Consider the following 23,302-nt stretch of genomic DNA (forward strand, 5'->3'; position numbering starts at 1 on the left):
TTTCTGAGAGAGTGAGAGAGAGAGAGAGAGAGAGAGAGAGAGAGAGAGAGAGAGAGAGAGAGTTGTTTACAGCAAGTTTACTCATTTTACACAAGAGTACGTTGGGAGCATGAGAGTAAAGCACCTCCACTGTTCGCCTCTAAAAGCGGGACTCGAACCCAAAGAGTAGAAGGTTTGATGTCATGACATTGTTTTCCTATTCCCGATATCGGTCAAAAATTGTATAGGCTAATCTTATCGGTCGCATTGGGAAGCAGAATTCGTGACGTCACACCCACCTCTCTTTTACGGTTCAAAACTCATTGGAAGTATGTAAAAAGTTATTCAGGCAATGCATAAACAATGAAAAGGTTACACATTGAATCATAAGGCGGTATAACTATTTTGATAGCGGATGTATCGGCAGATTCTTAGGATAACGAGACGTAACATAGCAAAGATCGATGATATTTATTGACGACTGGTATTTATTTAGGCTAAAAAAAGATAGCAGTGATTTGAAACGAGAAGATCAGATGTGGAAAGTTAAGTACGCGCCCAATCCAACGGAGGACTGGTTTTACACTTCCACGGAGATTGGAACCAGTTCAATGACATCCCACTTTTGTTGCCTATTTTCATTTTAGATCTGAAGATAAGGTGTTGTAATACAATAGACATTTAGATAAACACGCTTTCGGATAGTCATTATAAAGTAAACACTAGCAGTGATTGGTAAATATAGCAAACTGCCCAGGTTTGATTATCGATGGTATGCGTCTAAGTAAAATATCCACTGTTCTACTCTGCCTTGATCAATATATAGTATGCATTTGGCTTAGAAGTTCACAACATTGCCATCCAGAAGTATAACGGACCAACACACAAAACTATGTGTAACCATGATCGTCTATAGTCTGGTTAATACAGTTTAGTGAGAATTACTCATAAACGCGGATGGCAAAAAACAATAACAAAAACCTGAGTGACGTCATCTTCGAACTATCTACAGAACCAACACTGAAAACAATGTGTAAACTTAAACGTTTATAATACGATCGAGAAAATAGTGAGATAACTTTAGTAACCAAAGGTATAAAAACAATAACAATGATCAGATATAAAGGTCGATTTCATTCACATTATTATAGATAGAATGCGCTTGGCCAAGGAGTTCACAACATTGCCACCCGGAAGTATAACGGACCAACACACAAACTGTGTAACCATGAACTTTTATAGTCTGGTTAACACAGTTTAGTGAGAACAACTAACTCACAAATGCGGATGGCAAAAACAATAACAAAGGCCTGAGTGACGTCATCTGCATACTATCTATATAAACAACCAACCATGCTAATCTGAACACGTGTGAAGGTGTGTCACCAATTCCATGTTTTGATTGGTCAAAAATCTATTGGTTAATTCTCAGCATCGGTCAGGAATTGTATAGGCCATTATTGTCGGTCACAATAGGGAAATAAAACTGCAGATGTCAAAATACTGGTTCCAATCTCATAATTGTTAGTGTTAAGCCAGTTCTCGGAGGACTGGGTACATACATTACGCAACTGATCTTCTGATTTTAGAGTGATGGCATTCTTATTTTCTGGCCTAAATAAATACTCGTCGTCAATAAAGAGCATCCATCCGTGCTTTTTACGGCCTAAAAAAAAATCCTTTTGTTTAGGCATTTTTGATGTCCGTTCTTGTAGGGCCGTGGTAATGATAAGAATCTGCCTATACATACTACTACCAAAATTTAGAAATATAACACTATAATTCAATATGTAGCTTATTCATAGTTAAACCTCTGGAGGTTGGTTATACACTTCATATTAATTTTAAACCGGAAGAGAGGAAAGTGTGACGTCACGACTTCTGCTTTCCATTATGCTTTCAACCGTAGACATCGTTAACATATTATATAGCCTGACACTTGAACCCTCTAGGACTGGCAGTTGACGTCATTTTTTAGGTTTATGTAGCGTCTAGTGAGTTGTCGTAAGAAGAGCTGCTCAAGGAAACAAGTTATTTCATTGGTTGGACTATTGAATACAACTCACGATTTGTTTTCTTTTATGGCAAAAGACTGGCCTTTTAACGTCATTTTTTGGTCAGTGTCAGGCTATAACTTTACGAAGGAAAGAGTGAAAATGGAAAGGCTTCGTATGGGAACAAAACAGACAATGGACGTTTCGGGTACAAACCCTTCGTCAGCACAACAATACACAAATAAACGTGGAAAACAAATAAAATATAATGAAAAATAACTTGTATCGTCTGTACTCAATGGTGGTTGCAGTATGAATGAAATGTTAGCGTGGCGTGGGTAGAGGATAGGGTGCCCCAGGGGGTGATCTAATTGATAAGCAAAGGTCAGCGTCAGGGAACAGAACTTTCCAGACTATAATGGAAGATAAAAGACATATTGTTAGTAGTAGTAGTAGTAGTAGTAGTAGTAGTAGTAGTAGTATAGTAGTAGTAGTAGTAGTAGTAGTAGTAGTAGTAGTAGTAGTAGTAGTAGTAGTATAGAACGCTATAGTGGAACAGTAGGGGGGGGGGGGTGGAGGGGGCGAGGTGAAAGGGTCACGGCGGAGGTGGGGGGGGGGGGGGGGGTTGTTGGATGAGCGAAGGTCGAATCTTCGCGAAGGAACGATGCGATAGTAAAGTGGAATACACCAATAAATAGATAGATGGATAGGCAGATAGATAGGTAGATGGTCAGAAAAGAGGGGAGAGAAGGGAGAGAGAGAGAGAGAGAGAGAGAGAGAGAGAGAGAGAGAGAGGAGAGAGAGAGAGAGAGAGAGAGAGAATTAATAAAAGAAAAAAAATTAAAATAAAAAAAAAAAAAAAAAAAAAAAAGGGGGGGAGGGGGCGGGGGGCGGGGGGTTGGTTTGAGGCGGACCGGTAAGAGGGGGAATCAGAGAGAGAGAGAGAGGGGGGGAGGGAGAAAGAGGGAGGGGGGGACAAAGAAAGAAAGAAAGAAAAGAAAGAAAAAGAAAGAGAGAGAGAGAGAGAGAGAGAGAGAGCGAGAGAGAGAGAGAGTGAGAGAGAGAAAGGGTGGAGGGGAGGTGAGAGAGGGCGAGTAAACAGCCGAGTGATAGCTGGGTCTATATGTATATTAATGGATGAAAAAGTGGATGATTGGACACAATGAGAGAGAGCTAGGAAGGTAAATGACTATGAATCTTCCATTATAGTCTGGAAAGTTCTGTTCCCTGACGCTGACCTTTGCTTATCAATTAGATCACCCCCCTGGGGCACCCTATCCTCTACCCACGCCACGCTAACATTTCATTCAGAAAAGTGAGTGGAGCAGGCACTTATGTTGGTAACAACAAGATATGAAGTGAGTAGAAAAGTGCCAGAAGACAATAGAGAATAAAAATTTTTTTTTCGCGGCGGTGGTGGGGTTTGAACCTGCGACCTTATTGGTACGACAACTCCGCCTGGCAGGTGAGAGCGTGGCTCTACCGTGTGAGCTATCCACGAACACAAAAATATTCGTTTCAAACCCAAAGTCATTTCTAGATCCCTCTCTCACCCACTTCTTGAGATCGCCGATTCGTTCACCACCATCGCGAAATAATTTTGACCAGCAGTTAAGCTTAATAGCCAATATTCTCATCACAAACATATAACATAGAAACGATTGAGACATTGAGTATGCTCCGGTGTATGGGGTGAATTTTTAATTCAGAAAAGTGAGTGGAGCAGGCACTTATGTTGGTAACAACAAGATATGAAGTGAGTAGAAAAGTGCCAGAAGACAATAGAGAATAAAAAAATTTTTCGCGGCGGTGGTGGGGTTTGAACCTGCGACCTTATTGGTACGACAACTCCGCCTGGCAGGTGAGAGCGTGGCTCTACCGTGTGAGCTATCCACGAACACAAAAATATTCGTTTCAAACCCAAAGTCATTTCTAGATCCTCTCTCACCCACTTCTTGAGATCGCCGATTCGTTCACCACCATCGCGAAATAATTTTGACCAGCAGTTAAGCTTAATAGCCAATATTCTCATCACAAACATATAACATAGAAACGATTGAGACATTGAGTATGCTCCGGTGTATGGGGTGAATTTTTAATTCAGAAAAGTGAGTGGAGCAGGCACTTATGTTGGTAACAACAAGATATGAAGTGAGTAGAAAAGTGCCAAAAGACAATAGAGAATAAAAATTTTTTTCGCGGCGGTGGTGGGGTTTGAACCTGCGACCTTATTGGTACGACAACTCCGCCTGGCAGGTGAGAGCGTGGCTCTACCGTGTGAGCTATCCACGAACACAAAAATATTCGTTTCAAACCCAAAGTCATTTCTAGATCCCTCTCTCACCCACTTCTTGAGATCGCCGATTCGTTCACCACCATCGCGAAATAATTTTGACCAGCAGTTAAGCTTAATAGCCAATATTCTCATCACAAACATATAACATAGAAACGATTGAGACATTGAGTATGCTCCGGTGTATGGGGTGAATTTTTAATTCAGAAAAGTGAGTGGAGCAGGCACTTATGTTGGTAACAACAAGATGTGAAGTGAGTAGAAAAGTGCCAGAAGACAATAGAGAATAAAAATTTTTTTCGCGGCGGTGGTGGGGTTTGAACCTGCGACCTTATTGGTACGACAACTCCGCCTGGCAGGTGAGAGCGTGGCTCTACCGTGTGAGCTATCCACGAACACAAAAATATTCGTTTCAAACCCAAAGTCATTTCTAGATCCCTCTCTCACCCACTTCTTGAGATCGCCGATTCGTTCACCACCATCGCGAAATAATTTTGACCAGCAGTTAAGCTTAATAGCCAATATTCTCATCACAAACATATAACATAGAAACGATTGAGACATTGAGTATGCTCCGGTGTATGGGGTGAATTTTTAATTCAGAAAAGTGAGTGGAGCAGGCACTTATGTTGGTAACAACAAGATATGAAGTGTTTCTATGTTATATGTTTGTGATGAGAATATTGGCTATTAAGCTTAACTGCTGGTCAAAATTACTTCGCGATGGTGGTGAACGAATCGGCGATCTCAAGAAGTGGGTGAGAGAGGGATCTAGAAATGACTTTGGGTTTGAAACGAATATTTTTGTGTTCGTGGATAGCTCACACGGTAGAGCCACGCTCTCACCTGCCAGGCGGAGTTGTCGTACCAATAAGGTCGCAGGTTCAAACCCCACCACCGCCGCGAAAAAAATTTTTATTCTCTATTGTCTTCTGGCACTTTTCTACTCACTTCATATCTTGTTGTTACCAACATAAGTGCCTGCTCCACTCACTTTTCTGAATTAAAAATTCACCCCATACACCGGAGCATACTCAATGTCTCAATCGTTTCTATGTTATATGTTTGTGATGAGAATATTGGCTATTAAGCTTAACTGCTGGTCAAAATTATTTCGCGATGGTGGTGAACGAATCGGCGATCTCAAGAAGTGGGTGAGAGAGGGATCTAGAAATGACTTTGGGTTTGAAACGAATATTTTTGTGTTCGTGGATAGCTCACACGGTAGAGCCACGCTCTCACCTGCCAGGCGGAGTTGTACCAATAAGGTCGCAGGTTCAAACCCCACCACCGCCGCGAAAAAAATTTTTTATTCTCTATTGTCTTCTAACATTTCATTCATACTGCAACCACCATTGAGTACAGACGATACAAGTTATTTTTCATTATATTTTATTTGTTTTCCACGTTTATTTGTGTATTGTTGTGCTGACGAAGCGTTTGTACCCGAAACGTCCATTGTCTGTTTTGTTCCCATACGAAGCCTTTCCATTTTCACTCTTTCGTTAGTATTTTACGATCACCGGCTTCAGGCAGCCCTTACCGTTTTCAACTTTACGAAGGCTACGTTTCAACTCACCTTATAAGGCCTGGGGTGGTCGGGCTGAGTGTACCTGAGATGTAACAGTGACAGAATGACCACGAGATTCATGATGGTGGAGAATAGAGAGATGAACTCCATCATGTCGGTGACACCTCCAGAAAACAACATCAGTAGAGATACCACGGTCTGGATGGAGTCAGAGAAAAATTAGGCGATTAGAGAATTATCATTGATCGTGTCCCATGTGACACTTCCAGAAAACAAAATCATAGAAAAATAGAGGCGATTAGAGAATTATCATTGATCGTGTCCCATGTGACACTTCCAGAAAACAAAATCATAGAAAAATAGAGGCGATTAGAGAATTATCATTGATCCTGTCCCATGTGACACTTCCAGAAAACAACATCATAGAAAAATAGAGAGCGTTTAAAAAACCCCAAAAAACACATACTTGAGCTTTTATACAAAGCAATATCCACTTAATGTGCTCAAAGCGCTTTACAGAGGGTCCCTAACCAACAGCAACAATTAACATGGAGAACAAGACATGACGCCTGTTATTATTAGGCGATATTACAATTTTTTCGACAGAGACAACGGCCAGGTACTCATTTTACACCTGAGTACAGTGAAAGAGTAGTAGTTAGTAAAGGAGCCTTTTCCATGGATTCAACAATGCGCCGAGCGAAGCTCTAACTCAGGACCTTCCGATCCGAAAGCGAGTGTCATGCCACTAGACCACATCGCCATAAATAAAGTCTTTTAGGGGAATGTCATTGATTGTGTCCCCATGACTACATATATACAGGTCTGATCGCCGATTTTGATTTACCATTGTTGGAATGGAGAATGCTTTGCATTGGTTCGATAGTATTTCTATCACAGCGATGAGACCATGATAATGGGGATGATCTATATTACCTTTCCATGTGGCCAAGGGCATTGGTCACATTGCAAAATGTGTTCAATGTGAGCCACATAGTGAAAAGGGTTCACAGCTTTTGAAACATCTAACACCACGATTAGTCATTTTGTTCAGCTTGACACATGTGTATGTTTATAACTTTCAAATACACATCATCGTGTTTACGTTTATAGAGAAAATGTCCATTTGTTGTACAGCAACAAACCATATGATCGATGACAGGGTTGTACGAAAACGGCTATGTGGTCTAGTGGTATGACACTCGCTTTCGGATCGGAAGGTCCTGGGTTCGAGCCTCGCGCTCGGCGCATAGTTGAGTCATTGGAAAAGGCTTTTTACTCACATACTCTCACCGTACTCAGGTGTAAAATGAGTACCTGGCCGTTAGCAGCGTTGTCTTTGTGCGAAAAATTGAAATATCGCCTAACATGCGTCATGTCCAGTGCTACATGTTAAATGTTGCTGTTGACCAGGGACCCCTTGTAAAGCGCTTTGAGCACATTTAGTGGATATTGTTCTATATAAAGCTCAACTTTTAGCTAAAAAAAAAAACAGGAATATAGATCGCCCCCATTGTTGTTTGTTTGGTTGGTTTTGTAATTTTGTTTCATTTTTATAAATTTCTTAAATTTTTATTATATTTTTTCTTTTTTATTTCTTATCTTTTAACTTTTAGTCATAGATGATGAGCGTGTTACTTACAAATACAAATATAGAAGGCCAGGGTGTGAGGTACTTCACGTGGACCATTCCAAGAATTTGAGGCAACTGGCCTGACTTGGCACCGCCGAAGAGAAGCCTGGAAATGAAAGAGTCGTAGAACATGAATGTTGTGGGATTATAGATAGGAATTCGACATATCTAGTCTTATCAGTACGTATGAAAGGTGCCAGACAAAGCAAGAGAGAAAAATACAAGAAAAAAAATACATCCCAAAAAATCAGTCGACCTCGACTGGGGATCGAATCTCGGGCCTTTTGACCTTACTCAGACCTTTCATACACACTTTTTCTTTTCTTTATCTTACACAGGTGCCTGTTCCTTAATTTCTTATTTTGATACTTACCGGTACTCAGGTCTTTGTTATTGTTTTGTTTTTTTTGCCATCCATGTTTATGAGTAATTCTCACTTAATTAACTGACTCTAAACGTTCAAGGTTACACAGAGTTCTGTGTGTTGGTCCGTTATACTTCCGGATGGCAATGTTGTGAGTTTCTTAGCCAAGCGCACACTATCTATAAGAATTGACCCCTTGGTTAAGTTGTCTTTTAGGGCTTGACTCTATAGAAGTTTCAAAGTTTCGAAGTTTATTCAATCTTAGGCTTTCGCCAATAAATCAACAATTTGATGCCAACATACATGAAGTGGAAAAAAAAAAAAAAAAAGGTAAATGGAACCAAAAAATAAACTGATACAACACACAAAAATACAACAATCGTAATAACATCAATACGTTCAATAATAATAATAATAATAATAATAATAATAATAATAATAATAATAATAATAATAATAATAATAATAATAATAATAATAATAGATAGTATGCGCTTGGCTAAGGAGCTCACAACATTGCCATCCGGAAGTATAACCGACAACACACAAAACTTTGTGTAACCATGAACGTTTATAGTCAGGTTAATACCGATTAGTGAGAATCACTCATAAACGCGGATGGCAAAAAACAATAACAAAGAGCTGAGTGACGTCAACTTCGAATTATGTTCAATAGTTTTATTGCCGTTCTAAAACACTACTACGAAGTTGTTAATAATTTACATAAATATGAAAAAAAAAATTCTTGACAAAATAAAGTATATGATATCAAAACCGTGCCATACCTGGAGTGTCCCATGATCGATGCGTTGAGAGCTCCTATAGACGTCAATGCCACCAGCGCTGATATCAAAGCTACCAATGGACTGTAAAGAAGGTCGACAAAGTCCTGGTGTGAACAAAAAAAAAAAAAAAAATCACAAATCGTTCAAAATAAAAAGATGAATTCTGCAAATTTTAGGCGTTTTCACAGAGACCCAATATAAGTATATTCAGATTTAAGTTTATCTGGGGAAGCCAAAATGGGTTTATCATGCGATGTATTATTACAATAAAAATAATTTGAAAAAATATTCCATTTATTCATCCTATTTTGTCTCTAGGGTCTGTTCCAAGGGAATACTGGAATAACCCAGGCGTCAGCCCATGACAATTTGGGTGACTAGACCTGCAAATAATGTTTTTCTCCTCTGTATACACTTACTCGTCGGAGAAGTATTTCCACAAGGGCGGTGATTGAGATAATGGCGTCCGCCATTGTTCCGACATTTAAGAAGCAGTTGCTATGCGACATTACGAGGGAAGTGACGTCACGACTGTTGAACCCTATTGGTCATTTTCTTCAGCTTGATCTATGGTTCAGTTTACAATTTCATAAACAAAGCAGCGTGTTTCCATTTATTGTTAAAAAATATCCAATCATTGTACAGCAACAAATCATGTGATCGATGACTCGATCATGTTAGACGAAAGCATGACTTTAGATCGCTCCCATTGCGTTCGATTTTCAGACCAGCTATTAAGTGGACTGAAAAACTGTGAATGATACATCCATAAAAATCCTATTCTCGACTTGGGGTCGAACCTCCTGATTTTAAAACAATGAGCTTATTATATAGTGCAATATCCACTAAACGTGTTGAAAGCACTCGAAGGGGACCCTGGTGAACAGCAACACTTAACACGTAGGACGGGACATGACGCTTGTTAGGCGAATTTTCATTTTTTTTCCGGACAGAGACAATGCTGTTAACGAGCAGGTACTGAGTACAATGAGAGAATGTGAGTAAAGAGTCCTTTCCAAGGACTCAACCAAGCACCGAGCGAGGTTCGAACCCATGACCTTCCGATCAGAAATCGAGTGTCATACCACAAGACCACACCGGGAAGACCTGCTATCACCACAGATAAATAGTACAATCTACTGCCCATTTGTCTGACCAGAAGTCGAGGAAAGAGGATTATTGGAATGTTTTCTTCCTTGCATTTCTCCTCATGCGTTTTCTGACAATTTTCATGCAACCTACTTCAATAGTGTGTTCTTAGAATCTACTTTTGTCTCCTATTTGAACCAATTCCCCTTTGCTTTACCTTTTCTTTTGTGCTTTAATTGTAATTCTAGAACTTTTTAATATCCCATTTTCTTCTTTTTTACTGTCGCTGATATGACCTTAATGTGTTGCTATTACCGTAAAACCCTTAAAAACATACCAGAAACCCCCCCAATTAACAAAGAATCAATCAATTTTCATGCACAATTTTTCAGATATTTATCTTAAACCATTGCCCTTTTTTCCCTCTTTGTCACTGATATTATATGAACGTATGTAATCTAACTTGCAAATATTTATACATCGTAAGAACTAGACACACAACTTTCTTACCAAAGCAACTGCTGGAGAGTTAATGATTTCTTGGGGTGACATCAAAGTGGCGTAGGCAGCATTCGTCATGATGTACTTGGAGATGACCACACAGAATGAGATGAACACGGATAGAGGCGGGTCTCTGAAAATAGTTTGAAAAATGAAATACTTTTTTTATGTCATTTCGAAGGGGAACTTCTATGTAGAGTCCATTTATTATTTTAAAAATGAAGTAACCCAGGTGTCAGCCGCATTTCAGTTTGAGATAAGTTTTTATATTCGAGGAAGAAACGAGAAGCTGCTAGAGGGGCAAAAACCAAATCCTTTGCATTCAATATTATGGGTCTAGGTAACAGCTGATAGAGCACTCGATTAAAACGCAAAGGGACCTTGATAGATTCCTGCTGAACTCTAGATTTTACTTCTGAAAACCTAAAACCCCTGTCCAATCAGCAATCGATTTGGCTGAAAGTATTTTGCAATAGACTGGCGCCATATCCAAAGGGTAGCAAGAAATTGCTGCCATCCATTTACGCTGCAGAAAATAGTATATAATCCGTCTCCAACGGCCTTATGACCCCTAAAGACTCCTCAGTAAGATAGATCGCCAACTACATTGTATCAATGAAAAGCCTTAAAGGGCTTACTGATTTTAAATCAGATTTTATTCAGAAAATATACATCATTATTTTTTGTTACAAATTATTTCTATTATATCTTGTTGCCATTGTTACTAGTTGTTGCTATGTATAAACGATGTATGCATAATATGTACTTTTACCGACAATAAATAATGTATTCATTTATACAGTTACATGATTACAAAGCTTATTTTAAAGTTTGTACAATCAAAGTTAAATTATTCTAATCAATGACCCATCAAAGGTTACACATTACAGTTTTGTGTGTCAATATAATGTTTGAGCAGGCTGGCAGACATGGTGAGCATTCAATTTAAATGCATAGCATGAATATATTTTACCTGGCGGGGTTTTTCATTTCTTCTAGCATGGTGGTCATCACCTGCCACCCCCCGTAGGAGAAGATGGAGTAGAAGAAGGCCAGAGCGATCTTGCCAGGCTCGTTGGTTGTCCCTTCGAACATGTCCTCAAAGTATTCCGTCTTCCCTGAAAAGATGGGTCACATTATAGCCATCGTTAACTTATAGAGCAGTATAATTAGGCGCCCCAAACGTAAACAATAACAAGTTGCTAGTGATTTCCGTTAGGGACCGGGAAAATTTACGCACAATATAGGTCTCCCAATTTTGTAGTTTGAGTTGTAGGCAATACACTTTCAGTATTGAAAATATGTTTTCATAAAATCTAACAGTTGTAGAAATAATAATATAAGACTAAATTATTCTGAAAATCAGGCTCCGAATAATTCTCGTTTTGTTCACACCAGCGCAATAATTTGCTCTGGTCTAAAAATAGATAGACTGTAACTTTTGATAAATTTTACCTTTTGTTCCATAAAATATCCATATCTAGACATTATTTGATGCATGATCGAGTATTTATGAATATGTGTTTCTTTTGCCACCTAACAGCCAAATTTTAAAGGTTATTTTTTTCTATAATTTACATTGGAACTTGAGCTGTCAAGACAGGAACATGTGGTTTGCCATGTGCTTCTTGACCTTTGTTTGGGGCACCTTATTATACTGCTCTATAGATAGAATGCGCTTGGCCAAGGAGTTCACAACATTGCCACCCGGAAGTATAACGGACCAACACACAAACTCTGTGTAACCATGAACTTTTATAGTCTGGTTAATACAGTTTAGTGAGAACAACTCACAAACGCGGATGGCAAAAACAATAACAAAGGCCTGAATGACGTCATCTGCATACTCTCTATAGCCTGACCGTAGCCATCGTTAACTTATAGATAGTATGCGCATGGCTAAGAAGTTCATAACATTGCCATCCCGAAGTATAACGGACCAACACACAAGCTATGTGTAATCATGAACGTTTATAGTATGGATAATACCGTTTAGTGAGTATTACTCATAAACGGGGATGGCAAAACTGATAACAAAGACCAAAATGACGTCATCTTCGTTCTATATATAGATAGAATGCGCTTGGCCAAGGAGTTCACAACATTGCCATCCGGAAGTATAACGGACCAACACACAAACTCTGTGTCACTATGAACTTTTATAGTCTGGTTAATACAATTTAGTGAGAACAACTCATAAACGCGGATGGCAAAACTGATAACAAAGACCAAAATGACGTCATCTTCGTTCTATCTATAGCCTGACCGTAGCCATCGTTAACTGACACTGACCAAAAATGACTTCAAAAGACAAGTCTTTGGCCACAAAAGGAAACAAATCGTGAGTTGTATTCAATTGTTCAACCAATGGAATTACTTGTTGGCTTTAGCTCTACTAACGACAACTCACTCAGTTCTTTGTTATTGTTTTTATTTACACTGTCGGCTATTATCAATCAACGTTTGTGTGTTGGTATTTGTATCCGACTGGCGGATGTTGTGAGTATTTTACATACACATAAAACATAGCCACGCCTCCCCTTTTGGACATTCCGAATAATATAAACAATGGCAATGATGGTAAAAGACTTGATATTCTTCTTCTTCTTCTTCTTCTTCTTCTTCTTCTTCTTCTTCTTCTTCTTCTTCTTCTTCTTCTTCTTCTTCTTCTTCTTCTCCTCCTCCTCCTCCTCCTCCTCCTCCTCCTCCTCCTCCTTCTTCTTCTTCTTCTTCTTCTTCTTCTTCTTCTTCTTCTTCTTCTTCTTCTTCTTCTTCTTCTTCTTCTTCTTCTTCTTCTTCTTCTTCTTCTTCTTCTTCTTCTTCTTCTTCTTCTTCTTCTTCTCATTATTATTATCATTATTATTATTATTATTATTATTATTATTATTATTATTATTATTATTATTATTATTATTATTATTATTATTATTATTATTATTATTATTATTATTGTCATTTTTAAGATAACAATATATTCAAAATACACATTGACACCGAATGCAAAAAAAACCCATAAAACCCCAAAAGATAACAATTACAAATAATATATCAGATAAAGACGATTATTAAATGACACTCAAAACCTCTTTGCGATAAGAGTGTAACTACTATATTATTCAAGGTCACAAAGCCCCGACAGCCAAAATCCATTAAGGGCTCGATTAACTGGGAAAAGGTCTCGTTCTATAAAGCAGGTGCCCCGAACGTAAACAATAACAAGTTGCTAGTGATTTTCGTTAGGGACCGGAAAAATTTACGCACAATATAGGTCTCCCAATTTTGTAGTTTGAGTTGTAGGCAATACACTTTCAGTATTGAAAATATGTTTACATAAAATCTAACAGTTGCAGAAATAATAATATAAGACTAAATTATTCTGAAAATCAGGCTCCGAATAATTCTTGTTTTGTTCACACCAGCGCAATAATTTGCTCTGGTCTAAAAATAGATAGACTGTAACTTTTGATAAATTTTACCTTTTGTTCCATAAAATATCCATATCTAGACATTATTTGATGCATGATCGAGTATTTATGAATATGTGTTTCTTTTGCCACCTACAGCCAAATTTTAAAGGTTATTTTTTTCTATAATTTACATTGGAACTTGAGCTGTCAAGACAGGAACATGTGGTTTGCCATGTGCTTATTGACATTTGTTTACGTTTGGGGCACCTAATTATTCTGTTCTATAAAGATCCGAACAAGTGTGTATGATCGAAAGGTACCGGACACATCAAGAAAGAAAAATACAAGAAAAAAAGCATCTCAAATAATCCGTCGGCCTCGACTGGGGATCGAACGTCAGACCTCTGATTACCGGTCAGACGTGCTACCATTACATGAGTTGGTGACTTTCAAAACGCACTAAGTCCCATTTTCATCATTCAAAGAAAACCGGAATTTTGGGTCATTTTATTTATTGTCTTAAAGAGAAAAATACGTGTCTAGTGTGCCCTCATAGAACAATACCCTGAGTGTTTGGAAATTCCAAATTCTCTCTGGTGATTCTATGGAGTCCAAACGATAGCTTGAGATTGTTAACTCATTTTCTCTCAGGATGCGACTCAGGACCTTTTGAAAGTCAGCTACTCACATATTATGGTAGCATGTCTGACCGGTCATTAGAAGGTCTGAGGTCTGATCCCCAGTCGAGGTCGACTGGGTTTTTTTTTTGGGATGGTTTTTTCCTTGTATTTTTCTTTCTTGCTTTGTCTGGCACCTTTCATACAAACGTGTTCAGTTCTTTATCTAACACCGGTGCCTACTCCTTAATTTCTAAATTTGCCTTTCGTTCTACCTGCCACATCATGGTATCATACTTATCAAAACAGTGTCATGTTGGAACGGTTTTGGTCAACGTGTAAATTACCAAAAGGAAAATAATAGGCTTGATTTAACATTGTTGTAATGAACAGTATTTTCTGTTGGTACGAGAGTATTGTCATGACAACAATAAATTTAGAAAATAAGGTAGTCCTTCAGAGCCACGAGGCCTATGGAGCCGGAGTTTATTCCTGTTTCTATAGCGTGAATCGGACAATAGCAAGTGCCTGCTATCCTTTGGACCTATCGCAAAGTACTTTCCTCCAGACCCAGCTACCCAATCACTGCTGGGTGGACAGGGAGTCAGTGAAAAATCTCGTCTGCATCCGGGATTGATCTCGCTTCCTTTGCGTGTGAAGCGAGTACTCTACCAACTAAGCTATCGGGACTTCATAAGCCATCCTTAATTTAGGTTATTAGACCCGTATATATAGATAGTATGCGCTTGGCTAAGAAGCTCATAACATTACCATCCGGAAGTTTAACGGACCAACACACAAAAGTGTGTGTATCCATGAACGTTTATAGTCGGGTTAATACAGTTCAGTGAGCATTACTCATAAAAGCGGATGGCAAAAAACAATAACAAAGACCCGAGTGACGTCATCTACGAACTATCTATAGAGAAAGATAGACAGATAGAAAGACAGAAAAAAAGACAATGACAATTACTTTTTAACTCTTCATTCAATGTTATCTTAATTCGCCATTGTACATTGTGAAATTATTTCGACAATAGATAAAACCATAACAATCTTCTCTACGTCCGAAACCCTTCAGATAAGATCTGTGACGACAACAACAAGAAATATCCCATTGACAAAAGAATGAATGAGTCACTCACTCTAAACAGTTTGAAAATGCATTTCTCTCTATGCGTCCCAAGTCTTAGTATCACTATTGTTTGTTAAATTGAACTTTTATACAGCGCAATATCCACTAAATGTATTCAAAGCGCTTTACACGGGGTCCCTGACCAACAGCAACACGTAACATGTAGAATGAGACATGACGCCTGTTAGGCGATACTACATTTTTTTTCCGGACGGAGACAACGCTGTTAACGGCCAGGTACTCGTTTTACAGCTGACAACGGTGAGAGAATGAGAGTAAAGAGCCGTTTCCAAGGACTCAACTATGCGCCGAGCGGGGCTCGAACTCAGGACCTTCCGATTTCGAAGGCGAGGCTCATTCCACAGGACCACATAGCGGCACATAAATGAGTCACTTTAAAGGAATTCGTGACGTCATATCTCTCTATGCGTCCTAAGTGTTAGCAAAACGTTGGTGACGCATTTTTTTATGTTAAAAAAATGTATAGTGTTTATATGTAACGCAATATTCACTTAATCTGCTGACGCATAGTAACTGGTTCTAAACTATCGGAATAATGGCGGACACCGTTATCTCCATCACCAGCCTTTTGGAATACTTCTCCGGCGAGCAAAAAGTATATCCAGAGGAGAAAAACATTATTATAAATATGATCATATTTTGACTTTTATACATTCTGATCACACGATATGTGAAAAAGTTCGAACCAGCATGAAGAATAAAGAGTACCGATTTTCTTTGTTTAGAACCAAGCTGCTGATTGCTGGGCGGACGTGACATCAGATTATTGAATCCCATTACAGCAACCGTTAAAACGTGTGGCGTTTTTATATGGTCTTTGTTTGTTTGTTTGTTTGTTTTATTTAACTGAGCAAACACTGTTGTTGTTATGACCAGGTACTCACTTTACGGTTGTTCCGGGTGAAGTAAAGCTTTGTTTACGATCCCCCCCCCCTGTCCACTCAGCAGTGATTGGGTAGCTGGATTTCTTAGATCTTGTGGAAGGTCTACTTTGCGATTGTCTAGCGCCCTATCCAACGAATAGCAATCAAATGCTATTGTCCATTCGACGCTATACAAACTGGGACAAACTCTCTTGTCTTTTTTTTTCTTGCTTTGTTTATACTCACTTGTTCAGATCTAATTTTTTAAATACATAATTTCATCATCTTGCAAAGCCACTCACCCTTGGCAATGTTGTAAATACCAGCTCCAATGAGTAGGAGAAGGGCGATGACTTTACAGCTGGACAGAAGAGTCTGGAACCGTGTCACGTATTTCATGTACACACAATTGATGGCCACCATTGACACTGTGGAGATATAGATACAGTATACGGTCAAAGTCCATTCAATTTTAATTTTTGATGTTTTAGTAGTTTAGCGTTTGAAAATGTTAATACTGGATTGACACGGTAGTCTGAAAATGTTAATACTGGATTGGCACGGTCGTCTGAAAATGTTAATACTGGATTGGCACGGTAGTCTGAAAATGTTAATACTGGATTGACACGGTAGTCTGAAAATGTTAATATTGGATTGACACGGTAGTCGGAAAATGTTAATATTGGATTGACACGGTAGTCGGAAAATGTTAATACTGGATTGGCACGGTAGTCTGAAAATGTTAATATTGGATTGACACGGTAGTCGGAAAATGTTAATATTGGATTGACACGGTAGTCGGAAAATGTTAATACTGGATTGACACGGTAGTCTGAAAATGTTAATACTGGATTGACACGGTAGTCTGAAAATGTTAATACTGGATTGACACGGTAGTCTGAAAATGTGAATATGGATTGACACTGTAGTCTGAAAATGTTAATACTGGATTGTGACGGTAGTCTGAAAATGTTAATATTGGATTGACACGGTAGTCGGAAAATGTTAATATTGGATTGACACGGTAGTCGGAAAATGTTAATACTGGATTGGCACGTAGTCTGAAAAGGAATCTAAATTTAAATGACTAGAAATATGTGTTTTAAAAATTCGTTTTTCCACCCCTCTCATTGGAAAATCCTGTCATTTCTTAGTAAATACGTAATCGTTGAAAAATGATTGGAACGCGTTGAAATAGAGAAAAATATTCAACGACTCCAGAATATTCTCACACATTTTATTGGTGTGAAATTAGGTGTTAAAGACAGCTGATTGGTGTTTATAAATAATCTTTTGGTGCGCATGAATACAAATCCAACGTTTTTAGTTTTGGGTCAAATTGTCATTCAAGCAGATGGAGAAAGATACAACTTATGGTGAATAGAAGTACTAATGCCATACCATTTGGTTACAAAATATCTAATAATTTTACTTGTAGAGGTGGGAAACACGTATTCTTCCATTTTAAAAAATATGAAACTCGTTATATTTTTATCGTGGAAAAATACATACTCGCAAGCTCGTTGTGTCATTTGGCAGGATGAAAATAACTCGTTTAATACGAAGAGATAAAAGAATTGTATACTCGCAAGCTCGTTGTGTCATTGGCCACAATAAAATAACTCGTTTAATAAATACAAAGAGACAAAAGAATTGTATAATATCACATTTTTTTGATAACACATGTAATTTTCACATCTAATCATTCCTGGTCTATTACTGATTTAAGGCCATGAGTTACAGAGTGCGGCTATGTGGTCTTGTAGTACGACACTAGCTTTCGGATCGGAATGTCCTGGTTCGAACCTCGCTCGGCGCATAGTTGAGTCTTTGGAAAAGGCTCTTTACTCACATTCTATCATCGTACTCAGGATAAAATGAGTACTACCTGGCTGTTAAAAGCTTTATCCCTGTCAGAAAAAAATTGTAATATCGCCTAACAGGCGTCGTGTCTCGTATTCTACTTGTTACGTGTTGCTGTTGGTCAGGGACCTTTTGTTATGCGCTTTGACATCGTTTAATGGATATTGCGCTTTGTATAAGCTCAAGATTTTTAGGATTATTTTTCATCTCAGAGGACAGGTTCTATTTACAACTCACTAACTTTCTAACTGAAATAAGACTCACCCATTATCCAGCCACCCAGGAGTTTGATGGCCGTCATAATGTCATCAGGCAAACAATCGGGAAACAAAGGACGTACAATATACAGGGCTGCCGTATACGATAGGAATGCCCAGAAAGGGGCTGCGATGAGGATAGCGTAACCCCACATTAGTAAAAACCCGATCATGGGCCCAAAACTAGCCATGGCCATGTTGTAAGGGCCCCCAGCCTTGGGGTTCATGGTTCCGAGTTCGGCAAAACATAAGGCCGTGCCGAGATTGATTAAACCTCCGACGAGCCAGATCACCAAGGCTGAGCCCAAAGACCCGGATGTGGCGATGATTTGGGAAGGGGAGATAAATATGGAAGAATGTCCGGTGACAGCAATCATGATTGCAGTGCAGTACCAGATGTTAAGGGATCGTTTGAGTTGAACTTCATCGGGTTTTTTAACTTCATCGGTTGTTTTCACTTTATCGTCCTTGTGGGGAGGTAAGCCTGAATCTGTAGGTTTTATGGGCGGTCGTTTTGTGCCTTTGAGATCAAAGGAGAGTTTGTCAGTTCCTGGATAAGCCGAGCCGTTTATTCTAGTGATATATGGCGATGTTGATGACGTGATAATATGATGGCTGCTGTTGTCTTGAGGGGTTGGGCCTGATATGATGGAGATTCCTTCATCGTTGTTGATATTACTGTTCTGGTAGTTGTTGTTGTTGTTGTTGTTGTTGTTGTGTAATCTCCAATTTTCATCTGTTGAAGTGATGCCTCGTTCATCGTGGGTAAATCCATCGTTGTCCACGCCTTTTAATTTCGACACTCCTAGAGTGATTGGGAGATCCTGACTTTGGCTGCCTCTGAATCTCATTTTGAACTTTGTCTGGTTTTGAGGGTGGAAAAGGATTCCGAAGGGACAAAGTGACGATCACGATTTAAAATTGATTCTTGGATTTGCTGTCGGAGTAAAACCAAAAAAATAATGGAAGGGATCATTAAAATGTCTTTTAACTTTTTGATACTCAAAGATAGAGATAAATATGTAACAGTATTGCACGGCATAGAATTAAAGAGAAATTGAGGTACATACATAGACGGATAGCTAGAGACATTGATAGACGTATTGATAGTTGGATAGATATTTGGATAGAAAGATGGATGTATAGATAGATGGATCGATGGACGGATGGATGGATATATATATATATATATATATATATATATATATATATATATATATATAAAACGCTTGAAACAATATTGTAGAATTTAATCATAATTATACATATATATATATATATATATATATATATATATATATATATATATAAGAGAGAGAGAGAGAGAGAGAGAGAGAGAGAGATAGAGAGAGAGAGAGAAAGAGAGAGAGAGAGAGAGAGAGAGAGAGAGAGAGAGGGGGGGAGAGAGAGAAAGAGAAAGAGAGAGAGAGAGATGGATAGATAGATAGATAGAAAGATAAATGGATAGATACATAGACAGACAGATAGATGGATATATATATATATATATATATATATATATATATATATATATATATTATATATATATTGAAAATAGATAGATAATTAGACAAATAAGTAATGGCTATTGTTTGTGGAGAGTGCAGAGATAAAACTTTAAGTCTGCTATACATTTTGGGGGTCTGAGTTTTAGTCTTCCAGTCAAAGGGCGCCAATTATCAAGATAATGGGAGCGATCTATATTCATGTTTTCGTCCAAGCAAGTCATCAATCACATGATTGGTTGCTGTCCAACGATTGGATTTTTCTTCAGAAATGTAAACACGCTGCTTTGTTTATGAAAGTTGTCAGCATACGCATGTGTCAAGCTGAACAAAATGATCAATCGTGATGTTAGATATTTCAAAAACTGTGAACACTTTTCACTATGTGGGTCACTTTGAGCACATATTCCAATGTGACCCATGACCTCGAGCACATGGAAATGTAATATAGATCATGCCCATTCAATTCTTTATTTTTACTCTTTCCTTTGTCTGCCACTGAGCGTAGCCATCGTTAGCTTGTAACCTGACATTGACCAATAATGTCACCAAAAGAAAACAAATCCTTGAAGTTGTATTCAATAGTCCAACCAATGGGGTCACTTATTTCCTTGAGCACTACTAGCGACAACTCGACACTGCACAAACCTTAAAAATGACGACAAATAGAGGGTTCTAGTGTCAGAAGTTAACGATGGCTACGCACTGACTCATCCACACCTATTTTTTAAATATTCTTCGTACACAAAGCTCAATGCCCTATACAAGGGTGTCCCAAGCCAAAAGCAAGACTCGACTTGTGGGGTAAGACATGATACATTAAAGGAGCTAATACAATTCTCTTGCCAGATACAATAACGTTGTTACTGATCAGGTACTCATTTTACACATGAGTACGGTGAGAGAATTGTGATTTGATTAACTTTTTCCTTACCGGATTCAACTTCCAGCGTTAGATCCTTTGTCAGATGATTATAATAAAACTGTATCCACCTTTGAAATCACGAATCTTAATAATAGTCGGAGATTCAAGACCTTTGCTTTATAATAAAGTTTATTTTTTAAAAATTTCCTGTTGAAATTGGTTTTTGAGATAATCTATTAGAGAACGATAAACTCTTTATCCTAATACTTACTATTCCTACGTCATAACACAAGAACCATGGACTAAAGAGCCATGATCACGTTTAGTGGATATTCATTCTGCTATCTTAACAAAAACCCTCAAGCTTATCCCTGGTTGGATAAGTAAATAAGAACGCCAGCACAAATTATCATTCTAGTCAAATCAATCTAACATTGAACAGATAAGAGTCAATTGTGAAATACCAAACATGGAATGAGAGATACGTGTGTACGACCCCATTTCTTATATCTATCTATCAATCCCATGCGCCATGTCCCTCAAACGATGAATGTTATCTTGTTTTACATTTAAACCTCCCAACTGCACTATTTATGTACTTTGACACAGTAATGTAAATGTTTGCTGCTCGAAGCTCGAAGAAATAAATAATAATGTGAAATTGAATGAAAGATTCCATTTAATTACAAAAACAGATCAAATGAACGTTTCGGGTTTCCCCTTTATCAACAAAATAGGATGAATGAAACGCCACAGATGGATGAGATGAATTGGTAGTTGCTTAGTTAACTACGCCACTACCACATCATCTCATCCATCTGTGGTGTTTCATTCATCCTATTTTGTTGATAAAGGGGAAACTCGTAATGTTCATTTGATCTGTTTTTGTAATTAAATTGAAGCTTACATTCAATTTCACATTATTATTTATTTGACACAGTAAGCGCGTTGATTTGTTCGTGCGGCGATGACGTGTCGCACATCGCTCTTGTGTTTTTCTATATTATTTAACATGGACGTCAAAGGTTTTATGATATTGAGATAGAAAGATATTTCCAACCTCAATCGGACTAATAAAATCAAAAATGGTCCCCACAAAAGTATAGCTTTAAATTACTAAACATGTCTACTGATTTCATTAAATTATAAATTTATTTTAGAAATAAGAAAATGTCATAATAATAAAACGGTTAGACAATAAAATGTATCTATTTATTGGTAACACGTAAAGACAATACAATACGCACAAACAAATCATGTATTGTCGTTGTCTCATGTTTGCTTCTCTGTCTCTTGTAGCGACGTTGGTCTGGCTTCTCGTGAAGAAGAGGATGTAGTAGGGATACTTCTTCACTCTTGACCGGTCGGTCATGACCCAGCAAATAAGATTGAGAACAACACTTGCTTCTCAAACGTACTTCACAAACAAGACTTATCACTATCCTTTTGGGTTTGGATAGAGATTTGACCGACCACGTTTCGAGGCAACAGTCATTATCACACTTTTTTTTTTATAGAGATGTGATATTATGATACATACACAATCTCTTTTTGTTTGTCACCGAACAGGGCAATACAACTGGCCAGCATTGAGTATTTCATAATACAGTTTTGCTTTCTCTGTGTTATACTTCATTGGGACTGATAGACATAGGAACAGATCGACCTTTTCTGTTCTATGATTTTAATGGTCACTCTTTGATCGGACTGGCATTGCATAGATCGGCCTTCTCTATGCTATGATATGTTTTTTTGGTCACACGTTTACTATGCTGTACAGATCGGCCTTTTCTATAGATAGAATGAAGTTGACGTCACTCATGTCTTTGTTATAGTTTTTTGCTATCCGCATTTATGATTAATTCTCACTAAACTGTATTAACAGGACTATAAACGTTCAAGGTTACAGATAGTTTTGTGTGTTGGTCTGTTATACTTCCGGATGGCAATGTTATGAGCTTCTTAGCCAAGCGCATACTATCTATACTATAGATAGTTCGAAGATGACGTCACTCAGGTCTTTACTATTGTTTTTTGTCATCCGCATTTATGAATCATTCTCCCTAAACTGTATTAACCGGACTATAAACGTTCAAGGTTACAGATAGTTTTGTGTGTTGGTCTGTTATACTTCCGGATGGCAATGTTATGAGCTTCTTAGCCAAGCGCATACTATCTATACTATAATTTGGGTGGTCACACGTTCGAACTTCCGATTCACATAACACAGTAATCTGCGCTATGCGGCCCCGAACGTTACCCACACAACCTACTCTGCATCAAGAATAGGAAGTGACTATTTGTGGTCTGCCATGGGTTTATATTACATCGTGGTGAGTCGAACCCTGGAACTACCGAGCCGAACGCGAGTGTCCTACCGCAAGACCAATTAGCCGTACATGTAAAGACAATAATTTCTACATTATTCTAAACTGTTTTTTTTTTCACACCGACGTACATTACATGACAATACATTGAAGCGGTAAGCCATAATTATGACAAAAAGTCCCTCTGAAATATTTTATTGATAGTATGCGCTTGGCTCAGAAGCTCATAATATTGCCATCCGGAAGTATAACGGATCAACACACAAAACTATG

The 23,302-nt window shown here is 38.2% G+C and overlaps 1 protein-coding gene across 4 annotated transcripts in view; it reads right to left on the reverse strand.

Moving 5' to 3' along the window:
- LOC144971359 (Y+L amino acid transporter 2-like) overlaps positions 1 to 23,302 on the reverse strand; it is a 62,062-nt gene that overhangs the window by 33,785 nt on the left and 4,975 nt on the right. Inside the window, exons 1-8 of one of the 4 annotated variants that reach the window (XM_078912143.1) lie at positions 20,772 to 21,291; positions 18,340 to 19,269; positions 16,515 to 16,640; positions 11,143 to 11,287; positions 10,179 to 10,302; positions 8,580 to 8,683; positions 7,440 to 7,536; positions 5,846 to 5,995 (exon numbers count right to left, since the gene is read on the reverse strand). In XM_078912143.1, coding sequence (XP_078768269.1) covers positions 5,846 to 5,995; positions 7,440 to 7,536; positions 8,580 to 8,683; positions 10,179 to 10,302; positions 11,143 to 11,287; positions 16,515 to 16,640; positions 18,340 to 19,183 — 1,590 coding nt within the window. In that variant the 5' untranslated portion in view covers positions 19,184 to 19,269; positions 20,772 to 21,291. Of the gene's footprint in view, positions 1 to 5,845; positions 5,996 to 7,439; positions 7,537 to 8,579; positions 8,684 to 10,178; positions 10,303 to 11,142; positions 11,288 to 16,514; positions 16,641 to 18,339; positions 19,270 to 20,771; positions 21,292 to 23,302 lie in introns of those variants that run through there. The other 3 variants (XM_078912146.1, XM_078912144.1, XM_078912145.1) reach the window with 3 other exon arrangements.

Source organism: Berghia stephanieae, chromosome 4, assembly GCF_034508935.2.
Source record: "Berghia stephanieae isolate SIO BIC M18660-M18661 chromosome 4, UCSD_Bste_1.3, whole genome shotgun sequence".
Lineage (NCBI taxonomy): Eukaryota > Metazoa > Mollusca > Gastropoda > Nudibranchia > Aeolidiidae > Berghia > Berghia stephanieae.